Here is a 21770-nt window from a genome sequence, read left to right as displayed (position 1 = left end):
TGGACTAATAAATGAAAATTGCATAAACAGGAAAGGAAAACATGAAAGGAGGAGGACAGGGACACTGTCCACCCAGGGCTCTGCCAGACCACTTGAGCATTTTAGCATTAAGCATCTTACCAGTGGTAACCTAGGTCATGGCTGAAGTAGCAGGTTTGATAAATTTAATGGCAATTAGCTCTTTCTTCTTCTTCCTTTTTATTTTTTTTTTTGCTTGCGACAGTTCTGTATGATGGTATATGCATTTTATAATTATTCATCAAGATAAAAGCTCAGAAAGAGGTGTTGCAATTTTAGTGGGTTGAATTTTTCTTTCCACCGCTCCCATCTTGCTGGCACATGCACCACATGGAGATCTGACACATCACTATTAAAAGATGTCTGTGCAGGTATTGCTCAGCTATAAAATTGCAAAACCGGAACTTATTGTATGTATGATAGACTTTTAAGGTAAAGGAACTGACTGTACACTGCTCTTTGTGAGTGGAAACTTCCAAAGCTGATATGAATGCTTGCAGCTCATGATTTATTTAGGAGTATGTGCATTTATATAAAAGATGGCCTCAGTGATGCTAGTTTTGTTATTGAAGATTTCTTGGGGAAAAACAGGCCACGTACCCAGGACTGCTGCAATGAGAAGCTTATTTCAGTACCCTTGTAACAAGGTTTGGATGGAGTGGATTTTAGAGGACAGAGTAATTCTGAATAGAAAGCTGATATTGAACTGGATATGGGGCTCTGAGTTATTTTGGTACCACCAAAATATATCTGTGATAAGGAAAAGCTTTTGGATACCAAAATACTCAGATTATTGGATAGCAAATGAGTCACATCTAGCCAGATGTAAAAGGCTTTAATGCAGGAAGCACTTATAGCATTCCTTGATGTTTCTCCACAAGTTGTACCTTTTATTCTCATGTGAGGAGAAATATTGGAAAGGGAAGTAGAAAGTATTAATCTGTGATGTGGAGAAGGCTTCTTGGGATCTGAGTATTATTTACCTTGAGTGAGATGTGTGGTGTGTCCTGTGTTTCCCCTGGGCAAGGCACCAGGATGTATGGAGTTGGATGCGTCTGCTTGGTTTGCACCATCTTTCTTCCAGCTGTTACTTCATAAATCACTCAATCTCTGTGCATTTGGCAGATAATTAGTGTGTATGAGCTACCAGGCTTCTCTCGTTGTGCAATTTGTGGCTGTGGAGAATGCAAAGAACTGATAGAAGCACTTTCCTCTGCCAGCCTGATGGGTGAGGCCATTTGCTGTGCCTTGTCACCCTCTCTTTTAATTATATTGCTGCAATCCTATTACAGCCCTATCCGATGTTAGGGTGCTTTATTCTGAGCTTGGCCTCAGTTGTTTTGTGTCAAATACTCCTTGATGTACATTTTACCTGCATTTTCTCTTCCTGTTCATTTTTTTTTAAACAGCTAAAGCTCGTAAAGATTCATGGCATGTAACACATCCTTGAGTATGACCTTGAAATAATGAGATATTTCTGATCTAACCCATGATTATGAAGCAAAGATAGGAGCTGTCAGAAAAAATAACTGAAACAGAACCCTAGCTGACATGTCTATTCCTGATGCTGCCACAATTTACCTTCGTTTCGTCCCCTCCTCCCTCTTTGCTCAGTCATTGTAAGCAAAGCAGAATCTGATTTTTTTCCTACAGGTTTGCCAGATTTACCCTATTCTCCATCTTGTAGATATTTCCACTCTCCTCTTTGTTTTGGCTCTTGGCTTTTTTCTCTTGCTTGAGCACGTCTCAGCAGTAGGATACATATTTTGATGCCAAGGGTATGCATGCATCTTTTAAATTTCACTTTTAAACCTAGACTAAACTTAGCTTTTGGTAATTGAGGGACCTATAGCTTATCTTAGGCCACATGAAGCAATTTCCACAGCCTGTTTCTAGCACGGAGCTCTTATCCCAATGTAGAGGAGGCCTCAGTTATCCTGGTAACAACTCCAGGACAGCCCCACTCTGGGGCTGACTTAAACACCAGAATCAGCAGAGTTTATCAGCTCTTAGCTGTCCTGATGTAGCAACTACTGAAAGCAGCCTCTGAAGTAAGGGTGGAGCAGACACCCATGATGACAACTGTGAACTCTCAGAGTTAATTCTTACCTCCACCTGTGAATCATAGCCTTATAGCTAGGGAGTTTCCATATAAGTTGCCTGGAGATTTTTTCATAACCTGAGCTCCTCAAATTCAGGCAAAATATTGCTTACTGTAAGGAACAAATATGTTAAGAACAAAATTGATCGTCCTTTGAGCCAACATGTCTTCATTTAGTTCATGCTGAGTTTTCCTTCTTGTTTGTAAGGAAAGAGAGTAAAGAGGATCCTGTTTCATCCCGGCTCTTGCTGCTGGAGCTCCCTTGCTGGAGTAGTGGGACAAGCTCTGTGCTGTCGCTGTGTGCTCGGATCCAGCTTTCGGAGGACCTCGGGAACATTACAGGCATCTGACCTCCTTTGTCAGCTGACAAACACTGATATTACACTGAATTTTCAGTTTCATGGCATTTAAGGTAGTTTATTTTACCAGAACATTTTGGTCATTTCAACTCCCTTGACTCCCTTGACTGCAACAAGTTTGCAGCAGGCCTGCATGTTGGGTGAAGTTTGCTGTGGCTGTAGGGGCTGATGATCTGTACTTTAGAAAGAGTCTAGCTTTTCTACTGACTCCCCAGTTTTTCAGTTTCTGATCATGCTTGGCTTTGAGGGAAGTGCTGATATGATCCGAATGAGGCACTTCAGGGCTTGTGCTGAAAAATTCTCGAGGCAGATGGAGAGCTTAGTGCAAACTAAGAAACACCAAGTAATTTAGCTGGCAAAAGAGATGTAGATTTGTTTTTTAATTGTGATTTTGTATGCCCTTTGTCTGACAGACCGTCCTACTATCTTTCTGAAAATAATGAGGAGCCCACCTGGTTTTGGAAGTTTAGTAGGGGGGGAGGTGGGAATCTCACTGGGATGGTAGGACAAAGCGGTGCATCCTTTTTCATGCAGCGTGCCTGATGCTGGTCTTGGGGAATAGATGGAGCTCTGTTTTCCTCCTCCTCTGGAGGAGGATCAATGTCTGCAGCAGAAACTTCTTCAAAGCAGGAGGGGTGTGAAACAACGGTCGCTCACTGCTCAGCCAACCCTTAATCCCATCTGGGGCAACAGCAGCAAAAGTCACTTTCCAAAGAGGGTGAGTTAGGTGCGGCCGCAGCTCCATGAGGGACTGGCAGTTGCTGCCAGCGGGGCTGTGGAGCAGGGAGAAACAAGAAGCTGATGTCTCCTGCTGTCCTACGAGCCTGTTGCCACATGCTCTCTTGTCACTGAAGAAGGTAACCAATACTCCAGAAAGGAGAGGTTATCTTTGTCATGGTTTATCGCTAAATTCTGCTGTTGTCAATACCTACATGCACACAGGGAGTCCAGCTAAATGAATTGTTATCTTATCTTGGCTAGAAAGATATCTGGAGTTACCAAACAGAGAGAAACAGGCTCCATGCAAAAAGCAGTTTGTGGTAGGATATCAGTAACCTGCTGATATAGCTGCGGTTTGGTATTTTAGGAGTAAATAAATAAAATGACTGGGGGCCGACTCGCGCACTGCAAGAGGGCAGCACTGCTTTTGATGCAACATTGGATGTTGATCGTTTTGTGTGATTATGAGAAAGTTATTACAAGTTCAGTAATATGTAATTTGAAAATTAGCTTTTTCTGCTTTAATTTTCAAATGCTCAACTTGGCACGCCACCACTTGTCCACCCCTCTGCCCCAGGGTACAGTAATCCATCTGTGAGAATCGGCCCAATTTCGGCAAACGCATTCTGGTGCTGTGCAAGTGTGATCTGCCGTTCATATGGTTATGCTGGCTGTTCGTACACCCTGCTGTACTTCTTTTATGATGGCTTAAATAGTTGTGTGTGGTTTTTTTTTTCTTAGCTTTCAAGTAATTAGGGAAATTAAACTCTAGAATGGAGCACTGTCTTGGTAAGAGGTGAAGGGAGACAAACACAATGTATTGTATTCACAGTCCTCCTTGGTATGTGCTGTCTGCATGCTGGGCAGGGCTAATTTGACATGTACAAGAAGACCAGGACAACATCTGTCCTTTGCAGTAGTGCAGCAGAAACTTCCTACCATGGAGATTAGAGTGATTTCCCTTTACATCATTCAAGGGCCTAGGTGCTTTCAGAACCATTGGCCAGGAGGACAACTCGGCATTCGAAGCCATGATCACGGCAAAAAGAAATCTCAAAAAACATCAAGGAGATGAGTAAGAACATGGTGCCAGGACCAGACGGGCTTATTTTGAGAGATGTCATTAAGATTGATCCTCACTATACCCAATTAATGGAGCTTTTCAATCTGTGGTTGGTATCTGGGACTATACCGGACATGGTAAGAGAATGTTGGACTGTGTTAATATCAAAATCTGCCTTGCCAGAGAGCCAGAATGACATCAGTAATTGGTGGCCAATTACCATCGGATCAACCATTCTAAGGTTGTTCTCAAGGATTTTAACAGCAATGTTGACTAAGGCATGTTGCATTAATCCCCAACAAAGGGGGTTTATTAAGTCATCAGGGTGCACAGAAAATTTGAAATTATTACAGCTCTTAATTCGTAATGCCAAAAAGGAGCACCAGCCCCTGGGGTTAGTCTTCATTGATTTAGCAAAAGCCTTTGACACCGTGAGCCACTCTCATATCATTTTGTCTCTTAAACAGAAGGGCGTGAGCAATCATATTATCGCCCTCATTGCAAACTTGTATCACAACATCAATACTCATATTGACCTGAAGAATAAACAGTTGGATCCTATTGGGATTCAGATTGGGGTAAAGCAAGGTGATCCAATGTCCCCAATTTTATTTAGCTTATCTGTGGACCCCCTGTTGTGTAAGTTGGCGGAGGAAGGAAGTGGTTTCCAACACTGTTCGAAAAATATAACAACTATGGCTTTCACAGACTACCTGGTACTGTTGAGTGGATCATGGGACAGGATGCAGAAAAATATTGAAATTTTGGAGGTCTTTTGTGATCTAACTGGCCTCAAGACGCAAGGGGAGAAGTGCCACGGCTTTTACATCCAGCCAACGAAAGACTCATATACGATCAATGACAGTCCTCCGTGGACGATTGACAGCACCCCCCTCAATATGATCGAATCTGGTATTTCTGAAAAGTAACTGGGCTTATGTATTGACCTATGGACTGGAATATTAAAACCAGAACTACTGGAGAAAGTAAAGGGTTGGCTACAATAGATTGGGAAGGCTGCATTAAAGCCATTTCAGAAGGTTGACATCTTGAAAGGATATACCATTCCACAATTGATCTGCTTGGCAGACCAGCTGGATGTGAAAGCGATGTACCTAGAAACCCTTGACTTGGCAATTCAAGTGGCCATCAAGGAATGTTTACACTTTCCAGCAAGTACTTGTGATGCCATCCTGTATTCCAGCATCCGGGGTGGAGGATTAGGTATACCCGGTGTACAGGCCCGAAGACTACACAGAATTGTGCAGTCTTTGGATGAGACAATAAGAGCAGTCGGTTGGGAGGAAGGGATTGAGAAAGAATTTGAAAGACTATGGATTGCAGCAGGAGGGGATAAGGATAAGATTCCATCTATCTGGGACCCGAGAGCGGTTGTGGTGACATTAGAGGAATTAGGCGGTGAGGAACCAGCCATGCAATGGGAGATGCCCGCTCCAAAAGTTATCTTTCCAAGACCCTGTAACTGGAGGAAACAGGAATTTGTAAGAGAATTCCTAGCAAGGGGTAGGCAAGAAACCCAAATTAAACCGTGCCGACATTGTTGTGTGGAAAATGAGACCCACTTGCATATTATTGGGTACTGCCCAGTGGTATGAGATGCAAGGATTAAAAGACACAACCAACTATGCAGATTATTGGTGAATGAGGTGAAAAAGCAGGACTGGGTAGTATTCCAGGATCTGCTGCTGAAAGATGAACAAAATGAATTACATAAGCCGAACCTGGTTTTTGTTAAAGGAGATCAGGCCCTGGTGGTAGATATTACAGTCAGATATGAGAGCAAATTAACATCTTTGGCGGATGCAGCAGCAGAGAAAGTCAAGAAATATCAACATCTAAAAGCAAATTCAAGAACTGACAAACGCTAACATCATTAAATTTATGGTATTTCCATTAGGAGCACGTGGAGAATGGTATCAAGGCAATTATGAGTTATTGAAAGAACTAGGAGTCTCCAGTTCCCGACAGGAAAAGGTTGCCTGTCGTTTATCGAGTTGAGCATTGTTTTCATCTATAGATATTGCGCATATATTTGTAAGTCAGGCATGGACTGTTATAAGATCATAATGAATTAATGAATCGTAATTGTATTGTTTGATGGACTGCAAATAAACCGATTTCTTCTATCTATCTATTTGAGGTGGGAGCCAGACCTCACTGGAGAGTGCCAAGGGTGACAAAAGCTTAGGCGAAAGGGCGACGCGTTAGGGTATGATAGTATGTAGGGACGATACAGGCTCGGAATCATGACATGTCATCTAAATTCCTGCCAGAAGACATTAACTACCGGTCTTTACTGAGGTGGACAGGCCACCTTTACTTAACCCGGAAAAGGAACATGTATAATTTTATATATGTTTGATAAGCACCGTTTTTATTCATAGGCAAGCTTCAAAGAGGTATCACCGTGGATGCACATTTCACACACATTATAGTTTTTGCATGCTGTTGATTGATGATATCCGTTTGCTCTTTTGGAAGGTTTATCTAAAACAGGGCCTTTATAAAAATGGTTATTTAAAATATGTTAATGATATCTTTCACTTGATAGAAACTTAAGGGCCTTTTTACCTTTAACCATAACTGTATCAATCATCGTAAGTGAAAAAAATAACTTTTTTCACTGAATTTGCATGTGAAGCAAGAATCTTAAATTGTGGCCAAATAACAGCAATAATAAAACTTCAGAAAATAATTTGTACTTGAACATCCTTAAGATTTCAAAACTTTATAAACACAGGGTCTCATTTTTCAGGGAATGCCATGTAGATGAAGTTGGACACTCAGATGATGGCCTGTCTCTACAGGTGACTGGTTTGAACCCAGATGCCCTGAAGATGTGTAGGATAGGCAATGGCAGCACTTCCCACCAACTGCCTTGGACTGTTTTGCTGGTCTTTTCTAGAAAGATCAAGAGAAAGGATGGAAACAGAGCTTTCTCTTTCTTCTGTTGAGTAAGCAGTGAGGCAGGAGCCACTGTAAGGCTCTCTGGGGGTATGAAAGGGACTGGGAATATCACACTTAAAATAAGTTAGCACTACATTTAGTCATTGCTCGCGTAGGCTCAGTTTAGCTGGCAGCCGATCATCAGAGACGTCTGTATCCCACTGACGACCCTCCGAGCTATAAACTGCTGCTACCCTATTTCAAGCTCTGCATTTTAATTCATGTGATAAAAGGAGTGCACCAAAATAGCTTAGAAATAAGCCTGCTAGACGGGCAGAGTCACTGGTGGCGATGCTGATCCCTACGTTTCCTTTGCAAGACCACTGCTAAGAAAAAGGTCCCTGGGAAGCTTTTTTTAATAGTCTCGGGTAAAGGCTGCCTGGAGGGGCTTCAGGGAGAAGCTTCTGGAGGTTCATGGTCCAGACATGTGCAAGTGTAGTTGCCCTCAGTAATGGATTTGGGAGGTGATCCGTGAAATTGGCCAGGAAACTTTTACGGCAGGATAAATGCTAGCTTTGATTAAATGAAATTAAGAAAATGAATTTTAAACAAGGGAGGTATGGTGCTGGCCAGCTGAGCCCAAAAATTTATCAGTGCTTAATTTAATGATGCATTTGTACTTTCAGGGTGAATGCAGCTGGAACTGGTTCATCTCCCTTTCTGCTTTTGTTTCATTTATCACTGTTGGATTATTGGTGCTGTTTACTCTTAACATAGTCCTTTCGTTTGCTTTTTTTGGTGTAAAAACTTCCAGCTGCTGTACTCAGCCTGAACTACAATTAGCATAGGGTAATAATGGAGCAATTAACATGGAGTAATAATGAAGCAGGAGAAAAGAGTGCCCTGCCACAGTGTTTTATAAAGAGCCCAACACTATACTCCTCACAACAGAGTTGTTGCCCATATGCTGTACATACCGAGCCGTCTGCTGGTGTTACTGGCAGCTCTCCAAAATGCGACCCTCTTCCTGCGGCTTGTTGCTATTACAGCAAATGGTGCTTCCACGTTAATGTGCAGATATAATCTGATTAAAACCTCTTTCCATCCTGTATGAACGGCTTCATCTACAGGGAAATGGATTTCAAAACTGGAGCAGAGTTTCCTAAGCTGTGGTGTGGTCTCAAGCTGTCAAAAGTGGTGTCCCACCTCCTCTCTCTTTCAGCCGGGGAAAAAATATTTCTGTTCACTGCTGTGTGCCAAAAATGCTTTGAAATCTCCTGCTGGAACACACTAATTTTGAATATTAAGTAGCTAGAGCTATTTCAGCTTTTCTAGTAGAAAGGAGAAGTGAAAAGGGTTGGAAAAATCTCAAAAGGCTTTTTAGCAGAGAGAGGTTATTTTCAGCTGCCTCTTTCCTTCCTGGTGAATACCTCTTGCCCAAAAACTTTAAAATTAGTAAAGAAGCTGAAGAATGCACAGAAAAAACGTGTTTTCACTTAAGTAAGGCTGCAGGGACCCTCCCAAAGAGAAACTGCTCCTGTTTTCCTCCATCTTCTGAGCACCTCCCGCAAAGCTAAACAAAGATAACAGGAATAATAAGGAAGAGAAGTGCTTTACAGGAATCCCACCATGAGAAGTCAGTGGAAATTCCCTCTTCCTGAGCAAAGCCATTTGTTTGTTCTGTTTGCTTTAAGTTAAATGTTTAAATAGCAATATTACATTGGGGTGTGTGCTCCTTGAGATATGAGACCCAGCCTTTGCATACCTATAAGTAAGTGTTTTTCCTCATACTCCTACAAGCAGGTCAGTTGCGTTTGATGCCATTGGGAACAAATAATCTTTTTCAGAAATTAAAAAAGAAGATGTTATTGGAGACAGGATTGATGAGGAGATGCCATGGCATTTACATCGTAACATTATCTAGTTAAAAAGTAGAATCTTTTGAGGATAGGATATTGGGGAGTATTTTTGGTTCAAGCACCAACGTGCTAGGTAAATATTTTCATTTTTTCACCTCCAGCATTTGGGTTGTTGCTTTTATTCTATTTTATAGACTGCTTTCATAGAAATTTTCACAGGTACTTGACATTTTTCGTCTCCTCCAATGCTCTGTTTATTGCTGTAAGCATGACTACAGCTTGGTACCTCATATTTGCAGTTAACAACTGTGATTAAACTGATCTGACAGCTAAGCCTTTGGCTCCCATTTGAGCCTAAACCAGTCAACTGTTGTGCCACCAGCACACACAAGTATTTGTTGCCTTAATTTGAAGCACATCAGTGGCTGTCCACAAGAGAATTCAGGCACATCCATGATCTGCTTGTATTGGCAATATGAACAAGTGGCTCCGGTGTGAGGCACCACCTGAACACAACTAGCAACTGTGATATGATGAATGTGGCTCCTTACAAGGAGAAGACCTGCACATCTCCAGGAGTTGCCTTCAGGACCTTGTGAGCAGGTCTGTGGAGCAGGATCTTCAATGAAGTTTCTGTTTTTTTGGTTTGGTTTTCTTCCCCCCCCCCCCCCCCCCCCCACCAGAGAGAGGAGAGGTCTTGGGCTGGAGCACTAATGAGGATGAACATGGCAGTCCAGACATGGATCCATTTAAGGGGCTCTGAAACCCTGCCCCAAAACATTCGCAACAAAACAGTCTGTCTGCCATGGTGTCAGCCTGGCCCACGGACACCCAGGGTATTTATGAACAAACAGAAAATACAGGAGGAGCCAAGTCATGCACTGAAATGTTGTTTCTGAAGAATAAAATTTTATTTTTTTCTGAAAAAACTGCATACACATGTTCAGATCTGCTCAACCTTCAAAACATGTCTTAGTTTCCAAACAGTGTTCTTTTAAGCATGCAGGACCCCACTGCAGCTTGATAAAGAAGTTAAGAGGGTTTTTTTAATTCTATAACTGTGCAAACATCATTTGAAAGCTATTTACATTTTGCACCTCTCACTTCTAATAACAGTAGCATCAGCTGTTAGATACATGCACTATAACTTATGATTTGGCATTGACATTTGATTTAGGTGTAAAGTGAAAACCAAACCAACCTTCCATTGTTCAAGAAACTCCCCACAGGCAATTATAATAAATCTCATTTCTTCTTTATAAAGGAGATCTCTTTAAGCACTCAGACTTCCCTACAGTTATTAAAACATTACTTCCACTCTGTTTTCTGGATCGTCTTCCTCTGGTGCAGACATGCACTTTGGTTGCCTTGGTGAATGGGGGCAGAAAGAAAACATGTCTCGGTTTTTATCAAAGAGGGCAGGAGTGCACTGAAACACAGGCGGTTCTCTTTCTTTCTGTCATTTTCAGTAAACCGCAAGATTACCTGTAGTATGGTTTTTTTACTATCTTAGACCATGTAAACTCAGATGCAGCGACTTCGATGCAAAAAGTGGGATTTGAGTTCATACTCCTATTACTTTCTCCTCTAATTTCCTCTCCCATCCATTAAAAACCAGAAGTCAATAACCAGCCAAATATTAGTACTCAAATCATGCTGTATTGTACTCATCTCCTTATATTCTCTAACCTGGGTCAAAGAAGGCATGGTTTTGCCCCTGCACTCTGTTGGCAGAACTGCTTTGTGTATAATGAGCATAGTACCCCTCCTCACAGCCATCATACACAGTCTTTGCTGTTTCATACGTGCCAGCATGATTAAATTAGGGTGCTGAAAGTGGGAGCCAGTTGAATATTAGGTAAACATGGCATTCCAGGTGATGTGTGTCATTATCACACAGCAAAAGCTGGCCTGTGTTTCATTTAACAGGGACTGTGCAGCCAGTAGTCAGTGCATTATTCTTGTTTTCAGCTATGGTAATTAAGCAAGCCATGTTTTGTGAGAGAAAAATGTTATTTTCATAACTGCAAAACTGCTTCAGAATAAATACACAAAACTGAAGACGACATTGCGTTTTACAGGTAGCAAGAGCTGCTAATCACTACTCAGACAAGCTCAGTTCACGATGGACACTGTGCTTTCGGGCTGGCCTCCGAATATCTGGGAGAAGAACTCAAAAGCCAGGCGGATGTGGATGGGGACAAAGACGTAAGCCGTGTACACCACCATAGCAAAAACAGTCACGGTGATGGTGTGGAACATGGACCGCTCCCAGGGCTCCAGCACGTAGCTGCAGGTGATCAGTAGGTACTGGTAGTACAGCCAATAGATATAGTCCTTCACATGCTTAATATCCATCTTCAGCTTTCAGTGATTTTGAGAAGATGACCTGTAATGACAGAGAAGTCTAGATTACAGCTGCAGTGGAAAGAAAGACCTGGAACTAAAAAATGATGTGGTGACCATCATTTTTAAGTTTGATACCACATGTAATTGTTGCATAAAAAAAAGTTCAAACAGAAATAACACATCGGTGCCATCACCAGCCTCTGCTGCCCAGGAGCAGAGGAAAACGGTCTTTAGCTCTAGCAACCACTGCTTGCAGTTATTGAAGCTGTATCCGTTGGGCACTCTCAATTCCTATGTTCTGATTATGAGTGTGTTTTGCTATTCATTCTGTAGTAGGAATTAAAAATGCTTTAGCTTACACAGGGTTCACACAGAAGTCAGGCAGATATGCATTTAAAAGGGAAGGCTCTGGGCCAGCTTCCATAAATGTGGATGACAGGCTCGTATGCTCTGGAATAAAGATGAGATTAAAAGAACTGCTCTGTAAAAACTCCTTGGTTACTTCTGATAATAATTTTTACTATTCTGCAATTGTTGGGAATAAAGAAAAGACCAGCTATGAAAGGGAGGGGAAAAAAGTAATCTCAAATAGCGTAAGAAGTTTTTTCAGCTCATTCCAAAGAAATGAGATACATTACAGATTAAAAGCGTATTTAATGAAAGTTACAAGTCTAGGAAAGATTTTCCTCTCAGGTGATACCTTTATGCATTCATTGTTCCCATCTCCACAAAGAAAGGAGAATAGCTGAGCAAGTATTAACTAGGAAATGGGTTTTGCCTTCCACTGCTTTTTGTTAAAATTTCTTTTCAGTATTTTAAATAATCTTTAAATTCAGGCTAAAACCATCTACTTAGAGAAAATACAGAGACAGATTGATAAGCAACTGTATAAGGCTTCACAGAGGGGCTCCTTTATTTTGGGGGCTGAGTTTAAGGACACACATGCCGACCAGGTCAGCTCACAGTAAAAGGGAATACAGCAGATTTTAGTCCTGCCGGAAAACCTTCCAATGTATCATTTTGTTCTACACTTCTGTTGCCTAAAACGCCAGGAACAGAGATGCTCCGACATGTCACGTCCCTCCAGTCTTGTGTTTGTAGTGAGTTTGGGGCAACAGAAATTTTCTGTCCCTCAAGGCAACTAAGGTAGCACTGGAAAATTTGCAACCCGTGATTAAAATTATGATGGGTCACTGGTACAGGCCAAATATATGACAATATTCAGTGGTTTACAGCCTCGGGAGGCTGTACAGTATATTCTGGTGGTATGTGTGTATTTACTGAAGGGAAGACAAACTATCAATAAAAAGGATCCCTGGTTTGTTTTGTAACAGCTTTACTTTGGTTACTGATGTGTAAAATTTTTGTCCGGCGGATGCGCTGTTAAGTGCACACACCCTGACGGATCGTATTTCTCTGTCTTTCTTCCTTTAGGTCAGCGGTACTGCCAGTTAAGTTTCAACATTCCTGTATTAAGTTGCGAACGGAGCATCCTGCCAGACTAGCTTGCACCTCACCATCTGGAGACGCTGTAAGGTAGATTTTTGCCCCTTCTTTGGGAAGGCAACAACTGTAGGCTCACTCTAAGCATGACAGACTGATTGAATTGATACTCCAATTGCCTGCCCAACGCTGCTGATAAGGGAGCTGACTGTCCTTGCTCCTCCTCCTTCATCCATGTGCTGGCTTCTCTCCTGGTGTTTCTCCTCCCATCCCTCAGCTTCCTGTCCAGACCTCCTCGCATCTGTTCCCCAGTTGCTCCTCAACTCTCAACACCCCCATGAACACAACCTCTTTGCTGGCGACAGGCGCAGTGAAGCTGTAAACATTGTGCATTAAAAAAAGGGGGGGAGGCTTGTTTGCGTTAGCAGATTTTTAAGCAGAAAAATTTCTGTACTTGGCCCATCATCCACCCAGCCTTTACTTTCCACCAGCCCCTCTTCTTCTGTGTCCTCCAACCTTCTGTACCTTTCCCAATATGTCTTTTTTCCTTTCCTTCTCCCAAAGCAGTCAGTTTCCTTCAGTTCCATCTTCCCCATATCTCCTAGACTGCATCTCCTAGACCAAGAGGCTGCCTACAGTGCTTTTGGGGGGCAGATCACTTCCATTTTAAGTAAGTCTAGCAGTGACTGTCTTTGTTGTGAAGAGCTTTACTTGCAAGGGTACAGCCTGGCGAGCAAGGCTACCACTGGTTTCTGTCCTGGTGTGAATGGAAGATGATTCCTTTCAGATAAATTATTTTAAGGCAGAACTCAAGAGAGGCCTTAAAGCCTTGTAAATACTGCAAAGCCTGTAATAAAAATGGCACAGCTGGCAAACTGTGACTCCTTGGGAGCCAAAAGTATCTCTATTTATACCTTCTGCAAAAAGAGCAGCATTTTTCAATGAAGAGGTTACGCCCTTTCCTATACAATTGAAAACAAAACGATAAGGGCCCTCTCATACTATCTAGGATTATGGTATTTACACTGGGGTTATACCTGTGCTAGTTAAACTCATACCTTTCTTGGGTAAATACCTGTTAAGCCTGACTTCTGCACGGAGAAACTGCAAGGCTGGAGTGCTTGCTGTGGGTGTTTAAGGCTACGAGGTCATGAGAGGGCTGCTGCAGTGGTTTTGAGGGGAGAGATCGCAGGCTAATGGAGCTTTCTGCCCACAGCAGCACCTACACTTGTATATCTCAATACAGAGCTGGTATAAGAAAAAAGCCAAAGGCGGGAAAAAATACCCCAGGCTGATTTTACTGATATTAGATCAGGCTGCAGACTCACCACTATCACTTACTAGACATTGCTGTCTTGGAGGTATACATGAATAAAGTATGAAGTAATTAAAATAAGGAACAGACCTTTTGATTTATGCCAAAGACCTTGTTACACTTTCTCCAGCCTGGGGACTATGTTTCCATTCAGCTCGGTCACCAAGTCCTAGCAGCCAGCCTGTATTTCTTCAGTTCTTCTCGTTCACAGCACAGGGGGATAACCCCATCCCCGGGCACTCAGACACACCTGTAATGGGACTCCCTGGACTACCAGCAAGAATGCAAACTGTCTTAACGCAGAGGCTGTGTGGTCTCCAAATGAGTGACAGAGGTTGAGATAAGTAAAAGATAAACAGTCAAATTACGGTCTCTGTCCTCACCGCTAACACTCAGACTGCATTTAATCTACCCAGAGACTTTCTCCATTAGCAGGACTGTCTTGGAAATGCAGCAAACACAAGGGGCATCTTGGGATAATGTGATTCTAGATGCATAATTTATAAAAGGAAAACATAGGAGGGAAGGAAAAAAAAAAGCCATCTTAAACCAGCTGCTCAGCCAATGAGATACAAGAATCCACTGTGTTACTGTGCCATAGATACCTTTTCTGAAGGTGCCCCATTTGCATTAACTCAAGGCCAGTTTTAAGCATAAGCAGTAGCCCAAAGCTCCACGCCTCCAGAGGTCTCAGGCAGCCTTACCACCCAGGCCAATTACCTTGTAGCAATAATCAAAGGGAATGGCAGATCACTAGACAAACAGAAACTCTTGAGGCTAAAAATTCTGTATTTTAAACAGGACTTGTCCTAGAGAGGCTTCCACTTACATTTGTAAGCATTACTGGTTTTTATTACATTACTGGTGCAATCAGCTGGCGCTCTGAGTTGAAAGGGTCCTGCCTTATTAGCTCATCAGTTCCCAATATTCCAGAACAGGAGATAATTTGCTGTTATGCAATTTTAACTTAGTGCTCATTTGTCTACAAATTTGAATTTAAGTATTCAGTTGCGTTGTGGAAATGCCTTCCTGTTTAGACGCCATGGGACTGTTACAACCAGCTATGAATAAAATGAATAGAATTCAGCTTCTAAAGCCATTAAGCAATATTCTAATTATTTTCAGCAATTTCACCTCCAAGCAAAAAAAGCAAGAAGAGAAACCTGTAAAGCAGCTTTTATTGTTTTAGGTGGCAACCTGGTTTTCTTGCTTGTTGACACATGTCTCTGATTAGGGCAGCTGAAAAGATAAATCATCATCAAAAAAAATCCCAGGTTTCATTTATGAGCATGCCTAATCTAAAAAACTCAGTTGTACTCTGAAGATGTGAACGTTAGGTACTTTACTATATTTTACTATATTATTTCTGCTTTGAGCGACAGGGTTCTGGGGACTTTGTTCACACTAGCAGTCTGCAACTCTGACTGGTGTCCGCACAGCAAAAATGCACCTGCTGGGAAATTCCTGAGGAAAGCAACATTCTTGCAGGGGAACTGGGATAGACTGGTTTCCAAAGAATGCTTGAAAACCATTTTACAGCCTCAGCAGGAGAGTTTGGTTGACTTACACATATAGAGGAAAAAGGTTTCTAACATATATTCAGGTCTAGGTAAGTTTATCTAGACTGCGGAAAAACATCCTGGAGCTGGAGATAACCCTGTAATCATTAAACAGGTGGTCTCCGATGCTTTGAATGTGAAGTAGGGCCAAGTGTTATAAACAAAGTAGGAAAGAAAAACAAGCAAACAATCAGTCCATCCCCAAAATGCAAATATTTAATTGGCTAAAAATTGGCCATTTGCTAAATAATTGCTGTGACAGCACAGAAGCAAGAGTTGATCGGTCTTGCAGAATCATAAGGGATTGCACTCATGCTGAAGCTTAAGTAAAATCCTGCCACAAGCCACTGAGGCTTGTATTTGGTCTCATATGTAGGACACCTACAACATGCAGGCTCCAAATGGCAGGTATGACAAAGCAAAGTGCAATAATTATTTTAAAGTTGTCTGATGTGGAAATAATTTCAGCTATTAGAAGATGAATGGGTAGTCATCCCCCTTGGGTATTGAAATATATAGCCTTTCTGCAAGTTATTTATCTGTAATTGTTCTTACTTATTTGTAATTTTATTGTGTTAGATGGGTTTGTTCTGCTGCTACTCAGACAGAATATCCTGACTTATCCAAGGCACCAGTCGTGTCCCTCTTAATGCTAACATAACTCTGGGATGAACCCATGATTTTATGTAGACCAAAGTTTCTGTCATTCTATTTGCACTTATAAAGGGATTCACATTCCCAGTCCATCATGCATTTGCTTTAATATGTTTCATTCAGTGACCACCAAGCATAGTGCATAAGGAATAAAACAGAGATCCTATGGACCAGTAATGGGGAAGAAATCAGGAAGAAATTTAGATGAGGCAGTGGTTAAAACTGTGCAGAGAATCTGAATGCCAGCATTTCCCAGGGACAGCGTCTCAGTCTGCTTCTCTGTTGCATCTGTGCTGCTCAGATTCCCCATACGCAGCGTGGCCCGTGGCCATACAGCATCAGCTCAGCCTAGAAAGCTGCCTATTACCTACTGACAAGCAGAACCCTCAGGTTACTGTAGTACTTATACAGGGATGCTTAAATGTACCCTAAAGCTTGTTTTCACAGGGAGGCAATGCCAGACAAATAACATGAATGAGAATGGCAGCATTAATCCCAGCATAGCTCCCACTGGGGACAAGTATGCACCATTAAAAATATCTTTACATGTAGATTTTAATAAATAACCCCCCACCTCTAATTTTGGAGTAAAAATGCACAGCAGCAGTGAGGCCATCTCTGGTTTCTCTTCCTCAGCATTCATCTTCCTGAATCAGCAGCTCATTGCACACTTGGCCATACGTTACTGCCAGCTACCGTGCTACAGGAATTGTAAACTCTTCTTATGTACGTGTTCTTGCTGCCATCCATGCAACACCAGAATGAAGTTCAGAGCTGGTAAAATTTTATTGCTCTGCATGACTCAGACATTTTGCATGTGGGTGAACATGGTCCAACTGCGCCTATGGGTTTTTTTGGGAAAAAAACCTTCCAGGAGTGGAAAAATACTTCAGGAGTGGAAACGGTACTGCAGAAAAGGCAATGGCATTTTCAGCCATGTTTCTGCTTTACCTTGCTCAGAAGAATAAACTCCAGCAGTTTCCTAATCTTGAATTGCTCTCAAGACATAGCTAGTTGTGCCATACTCATGATATTCATGAGCAAAAGAAACAAAAATCCCAATTCCAACACTAGCCCTCCTTCCTGCTGAGCTTAGTGGTAGGACATAGGTGCTATTTTGTTTCTTTTAAATGGAAAAAATGACATAATGCACGCAAGACCTAGGAGTCTAGCAAACACCTTTCGCTGTTGACGAAAAGGCTTCCTTTTACCTTGGGTAGCTTCAAACAAGGCAGCAAAACACTCATTGAATGGCAATGCCACACCTGCACAAAATCTGACCCAGACTTCCTCGCCTCCAGCTCTGAACACAAACCTAGTCCTCACGTGCATGCCATGTGCGTGCTCCTTCAACAGCTCTTCAATAACACTGTGGTCCCAAGCATTGCTTTGGTGCTATAATTTAGCTGCATCTGTAACTGGAGCAAATGGATTCTTGTCAGACTATCTCCATCTGGATTGCAGTACACCCAGATGATTTCTGAAATACTATTTACTCCTTCAGTCAAGTGAAGTACACAGATGGAAGGTATGATGGCCTACAACAATGCGGGAAGTCGTTTTAAATGTGATCTATAAACTGTTGACCCTCAAGAAAGGAGAGGAGGATCTCCAGCACCCACAGGGATCTCATTTGGAGAGGCGCTCCCAACCATTCAAGTAACAGCACAGCAGTTAATGTTTAGACTGATTTCATGCCTTAACTACTCCGTGAAAACTGTAGGCTGCTCTTAGGAAAAAAAAAATTTTTAAAAAATCACTTCCCCCTAACCTTGAAGCCTGGCTGATTTATTGGCACATTCTCCTTTCTCTACTTGGGTGCAGAGGAAGGAGAAGAAGCAGCTTCTCTATAACAAAAACATTCTTGGAGCAGCTGTCCCATTTTCTTCCAAGGCCAAATTAATTTTTCAAAGAATTTTCTCTTCTTCCCTCCTCTGAAGTTTCCTCAGTCATTTTCTTATATAACTAGCTGCTTCTTAGAATTTATGTACAAACCCCTTCCTTTCCAGCTTTTTCTGGCCTGATCATGTTCTGGGCTCCAAGTCCTCGCCCTGTGACAGGACTTGCACGTTGGAGTAGAACCGGCCTTTGGTGATAAGCTCTGCCAGAGAAGGAGGTAAATTGGCAAGTTGAAATCTGAGGGCAGGCTTTCCCTGTATTTTCAGTCTAAGCGTAGTTGATTAACATGGTTTTGAACAGACCTGATTCCCAAGCAAGACCTCAAATTTGTCCTAGAGACCAGCACCAGGTTTAAATTGCAAATACTTAAAAATTGAGAGTTCTTGAAGAACTGTTCCAGGAGGTATCTTAGAGGGGTTCTGGCTTTGCTCTTGGTGACAAGTCTCAGTTCCTGCAAGACTTTTCAGATCTGAGACATTGGCTAGATCCTTCAAGGGGACTTAAAAGACTTTAAAGTTCAGAAGGTTGTGTAAACACATCACTCTATACAAAAACAGCTAAGATGTTTGGGCTCTACAAAAAGATTTACTTTCAAACGTAGTTCTTATTTTATTCAGACTTCTTTGTTTTGCTCTGAGTCATTTCTGAAGCAGCTGAAAATAATAGCTGGTCTTGGGTTATATGTAATATGAGAAGGTGAATACTGTCATAGCCATGACAGGTATTAGTGGAAAACAGGTACCGAACTCTTGTGCAAGTGCATCTCCTTTGAGATCTAATGAAAGGAAGCAGTGTTGCACCATGCCAGTTACCAGTCTAAAAGGGGAAAAGAAAAATGAAGTGAGATACTTGCAAGTAAGAAGTAAAGATAAGAATTAAAAAGGGAGATCCACATTTTTCACAGAAACTGATCTAACCCCATGGATGCAGGAAGGAAAAACTTCCTTCGCTGGCCACTTCATCCCTATGAGCAAACAGTTTTGAACACAGAAAACTATTGATATAGTAGAATACACTTCAAATGTGGGGGAGAGCAAAGCCATCCCGAATTTTTGGAGGGGAGAGCACAAGATATACTTCTGTCAGGCAGCAGGGCAAGACAAGGCTCTTCAAAGTTGCAACACACCGCTGTGCTGATGTCCCCTGAAAAGCAGGAGGGTCTGGGTTACGTTGTGTTTAACCAGAGCAGACGGCAGGGGTGAGGAGAAAGGAGGAGGTTTCCAGAGCGACCTGCTGACATCTTACTTCAGGTGCTTTGCACGTGCCTGTATACACGCACACAAGGCAGTGGGGGCAGAGAAGCAAGCACCTGCTAAGCGGGGCAAGGCGGGTGCCCCTCCGCAGGGACACAGCCGAGCATCGTGCACAGCCCAGCCGCGTGGGCTCCTCTCCTCCCGGGGCGCTGGCGTGGGGAATACTCGGCTCTACACCAGGAGCGTGGCCAGGCTTGAGGTACACAACTGCTGAAGAAACTAAAAGCTCAATAAAAATGGGATCAGCAGAACGTACTGCAGAGCAGTGGATGCTTTTTCCTATTGGCCAGCTGGAGCACCCAAGTCTTGGTGCCGTCCACTACATCACGGATCCTGGACACTTTCTGGGCACAGGGGTGATGGAGCAAGTATTCCCATGGCCCTGAGCTGCTCTCCAGGCATCCTTTCACCACATCTCCCACTGCTGCTGGATGAACAGCATACATGCTCTGTGCAGAGCATCCCTGCATTTCTCTGCCAAAACCACACCATCTAGAAATCACTTCAAGGACTTGCAGAATTGCTCTCAAGACATAGCTAGTTGTGCCATACTCATGATATTCATGAGCAAAAGAAACAAAAATCCCAATTCCTAAAGCATTTTAAAATACACAGTCCAAGAAGTACCATGCCTGCGGATTAAGTGAAGTAGTAGCAATTTATTACGGGGATTCTCCTCTATACTATCCCAACTCCACCTATACAATGGGGAGGTACTCTTGCACCTACTTCACACTGAAGGATTACTGGAAGCAACCAGCAACTCTAAGAAAATCAGAGCAGAAATCCACAAACAACGACTATTGCCCCCACAGTGGTACGAGTAGCACCTTCACCTTCCCTCCTCCACCACTCCCCACCTATTCCAACCTTTTTACTTCTGGGTGCTTGACTTGTTTGCAGTGAATCCCTGCTAAGGCAAACCATCTTCCTGACAGCTGCACCGGCAACAAAACCTGGAAATCTCTGACTGCAGGTCTACAGCAACAAGTCCAGAGAGACCCTGCTGAAGGCTCTAGGTCCTTCTGTAACGCCACCAGCCACCTTCGGGAAGGCACGCAGAGCAAATCCTGGAGGCTTTCCTACTGCCACTCCTGCTCTCGGGCCTTTGCTCCAGCGCTCCTTCCCCGGCTGCCTGTGAACCGCAGGCTCCGCGGCTCCGCTCGGCCAAGGTCACCGGCCCCTCCATTCGGGGAAGCCCCGGGAGGCCACCGCGATGCCCTTGGGCGAGCGGAGCAGGGGCTGCCCGCCGGCACCGGGCCCTGTGGGACCCCCCGCCACCGCACAGCCGGGGCCCCGCGCTCCCCGGCGCCGCACCGCCCTGCCCTCACCTCCGCTCCGCGGGCTGCCGCGCACCGCTCCGCGCCCCGCCGCCGCTCCCCCGCCCGCCGCTGCCCGCGCTTAAATACCTACCGCTCCGCTCCGCGCCCCGCCGGCCGCGGCCGCGCCGGGGGCCGGTCCCTGCCGCTCCGCGCCCCTCCGCGCCGCTCCGCGCAGCCCCGCCCCGCCCCGCCCCGCTGCCGCAGCAGCTGCGCGCCTCTGGCCGCTGCGCTCGGCTTTGCGGCGCGGAGCCGCGGCGTGGGGCGGGGAGGGGGAGCGGAGCCAGGCGCGGGGAATCCCGTGGGATTTAGCGGGCTGTCACCTGCGGGACGCGGAGCCGCGGTGCTGGATGCTTTCCTGCGCTCCTGCCTCCATCGGCGGCAGCGGCTTAACGCACTTGCGTCATGCGCCGGGAGCAGGGGCGCTCCGGGGAACCGGGCACCGGCCGCACCACCCCTCCCCCGGACATCTGGCACCAGACCGGCTTTTAGTTGCTGTTAACGCTTTATATTATACGCATACCTTGTCACAGATAAGCTTGTAATATCATTTATGGCATAGCCGGGGGAGGCTGGGCGTGCGAAAGGGTGCCCGGGGGTGCCGGAGGCGCCCGGGAGCTCCCCAGCTCCAAGGGGCTGAGTGGGAAAGACCTGGGCGAAGCGATGTGCTACAGGATGGCTGTGAGACCCGGTGTTACCGGCGTGTAAAGAGGGAAATGGTGATAACGTATCAGATGAGGTGTTTCCAGAAAAGAGAGGGATGGATGGACAAGTACTTACAAGACTTTATCTGAAACCCCGTGAAATACTGCACGACACTGCTAACCAGGAGGCTTAGGTTTCCTTATTTTTTTCTGCCCCCGATATAAAAAAGCACGATTTAGTGTCCTGCCTGCTACCAAAGAGCTACTTAAGAACTTAACTTTGCAGTATAAGTGAGAAATAAAAGTAA

At 43.9% G+C, this 21770-nt stretch overlaps 1 protein-coding gene across 3 annotated transcripts; it reads right to left on the bottom strand.

Moving 5' to 3' along the window:
* Positions 1 to 10696: 10696 nt before the first annotated feature.
* SPTSSB (serine palmitoyltransferase small subunit B) lies at positions 10697 to 21248 on the bottom strand. 3 transcript variants are annotated; one of them, XM_087739990.1, is made up of 2 exons: positions 21142 to 21248; positions 10697 to 11416 (listed from the first exon to the last, which is right to left on the bottom strand). In XM_087739990.1, exon 2 carries the CDS (start codon positions 11383 to 11385, stop codon positions 11143 to 11145), a length of 243 nt encoding a protein of 80 aa, XP_087596116.1. In that variant the 5' UTR covers positions 11386 to 11416; positions 21142 to 21248; the 3' UTR covers positions 10697 to 11142. The 3 variants fall into 3 exon arrangements, with proteins under 3 accessions (XP_087596116.1, XP_087596114.1, XP_087596115.1); XM_087739988.1 differs by lacking the exon at positions 21142 to 21248 and adding an exon at positions 20913 to 20990; XM_087739989.1 differs by lacking the exon at positions 21142 to 21248 and adding an exon at positions 20831 to 20876.
* Positions 21249 to 21770: the final 522 nt, after the last annotated feature.

Source organism: Nipponia nippon, unplaced genomic scaffold (assembly GCF_047370975.1).
Source record: "Nipponia nippon isolate SJK-2023a ecotype South Korea unplaced genomic scaffold, ASM4737097v1 scaffold_7, whole genome shotgun sequence".
In the NCBI taxonomy this organism is placed as follows: Eukaryota; Metazoa; Chordata; class Aves; order Pelecaniformes; family Threskiornithidae; genus Nipponia; species Nipponia nippon.
This window is presented reverse-complemented; position numbering and strand designations above follow the sequence as displayed.

Bases quoted from the DNA above. Each gene is read 5' to 3' on its own strand.
- SPTSSB (XM_087739990.1), bottom strand. From the start codon at position 11,385: ATGGATATTAAGCATGTGAAGGACTATATCTATTGGCTGTACTACCAG.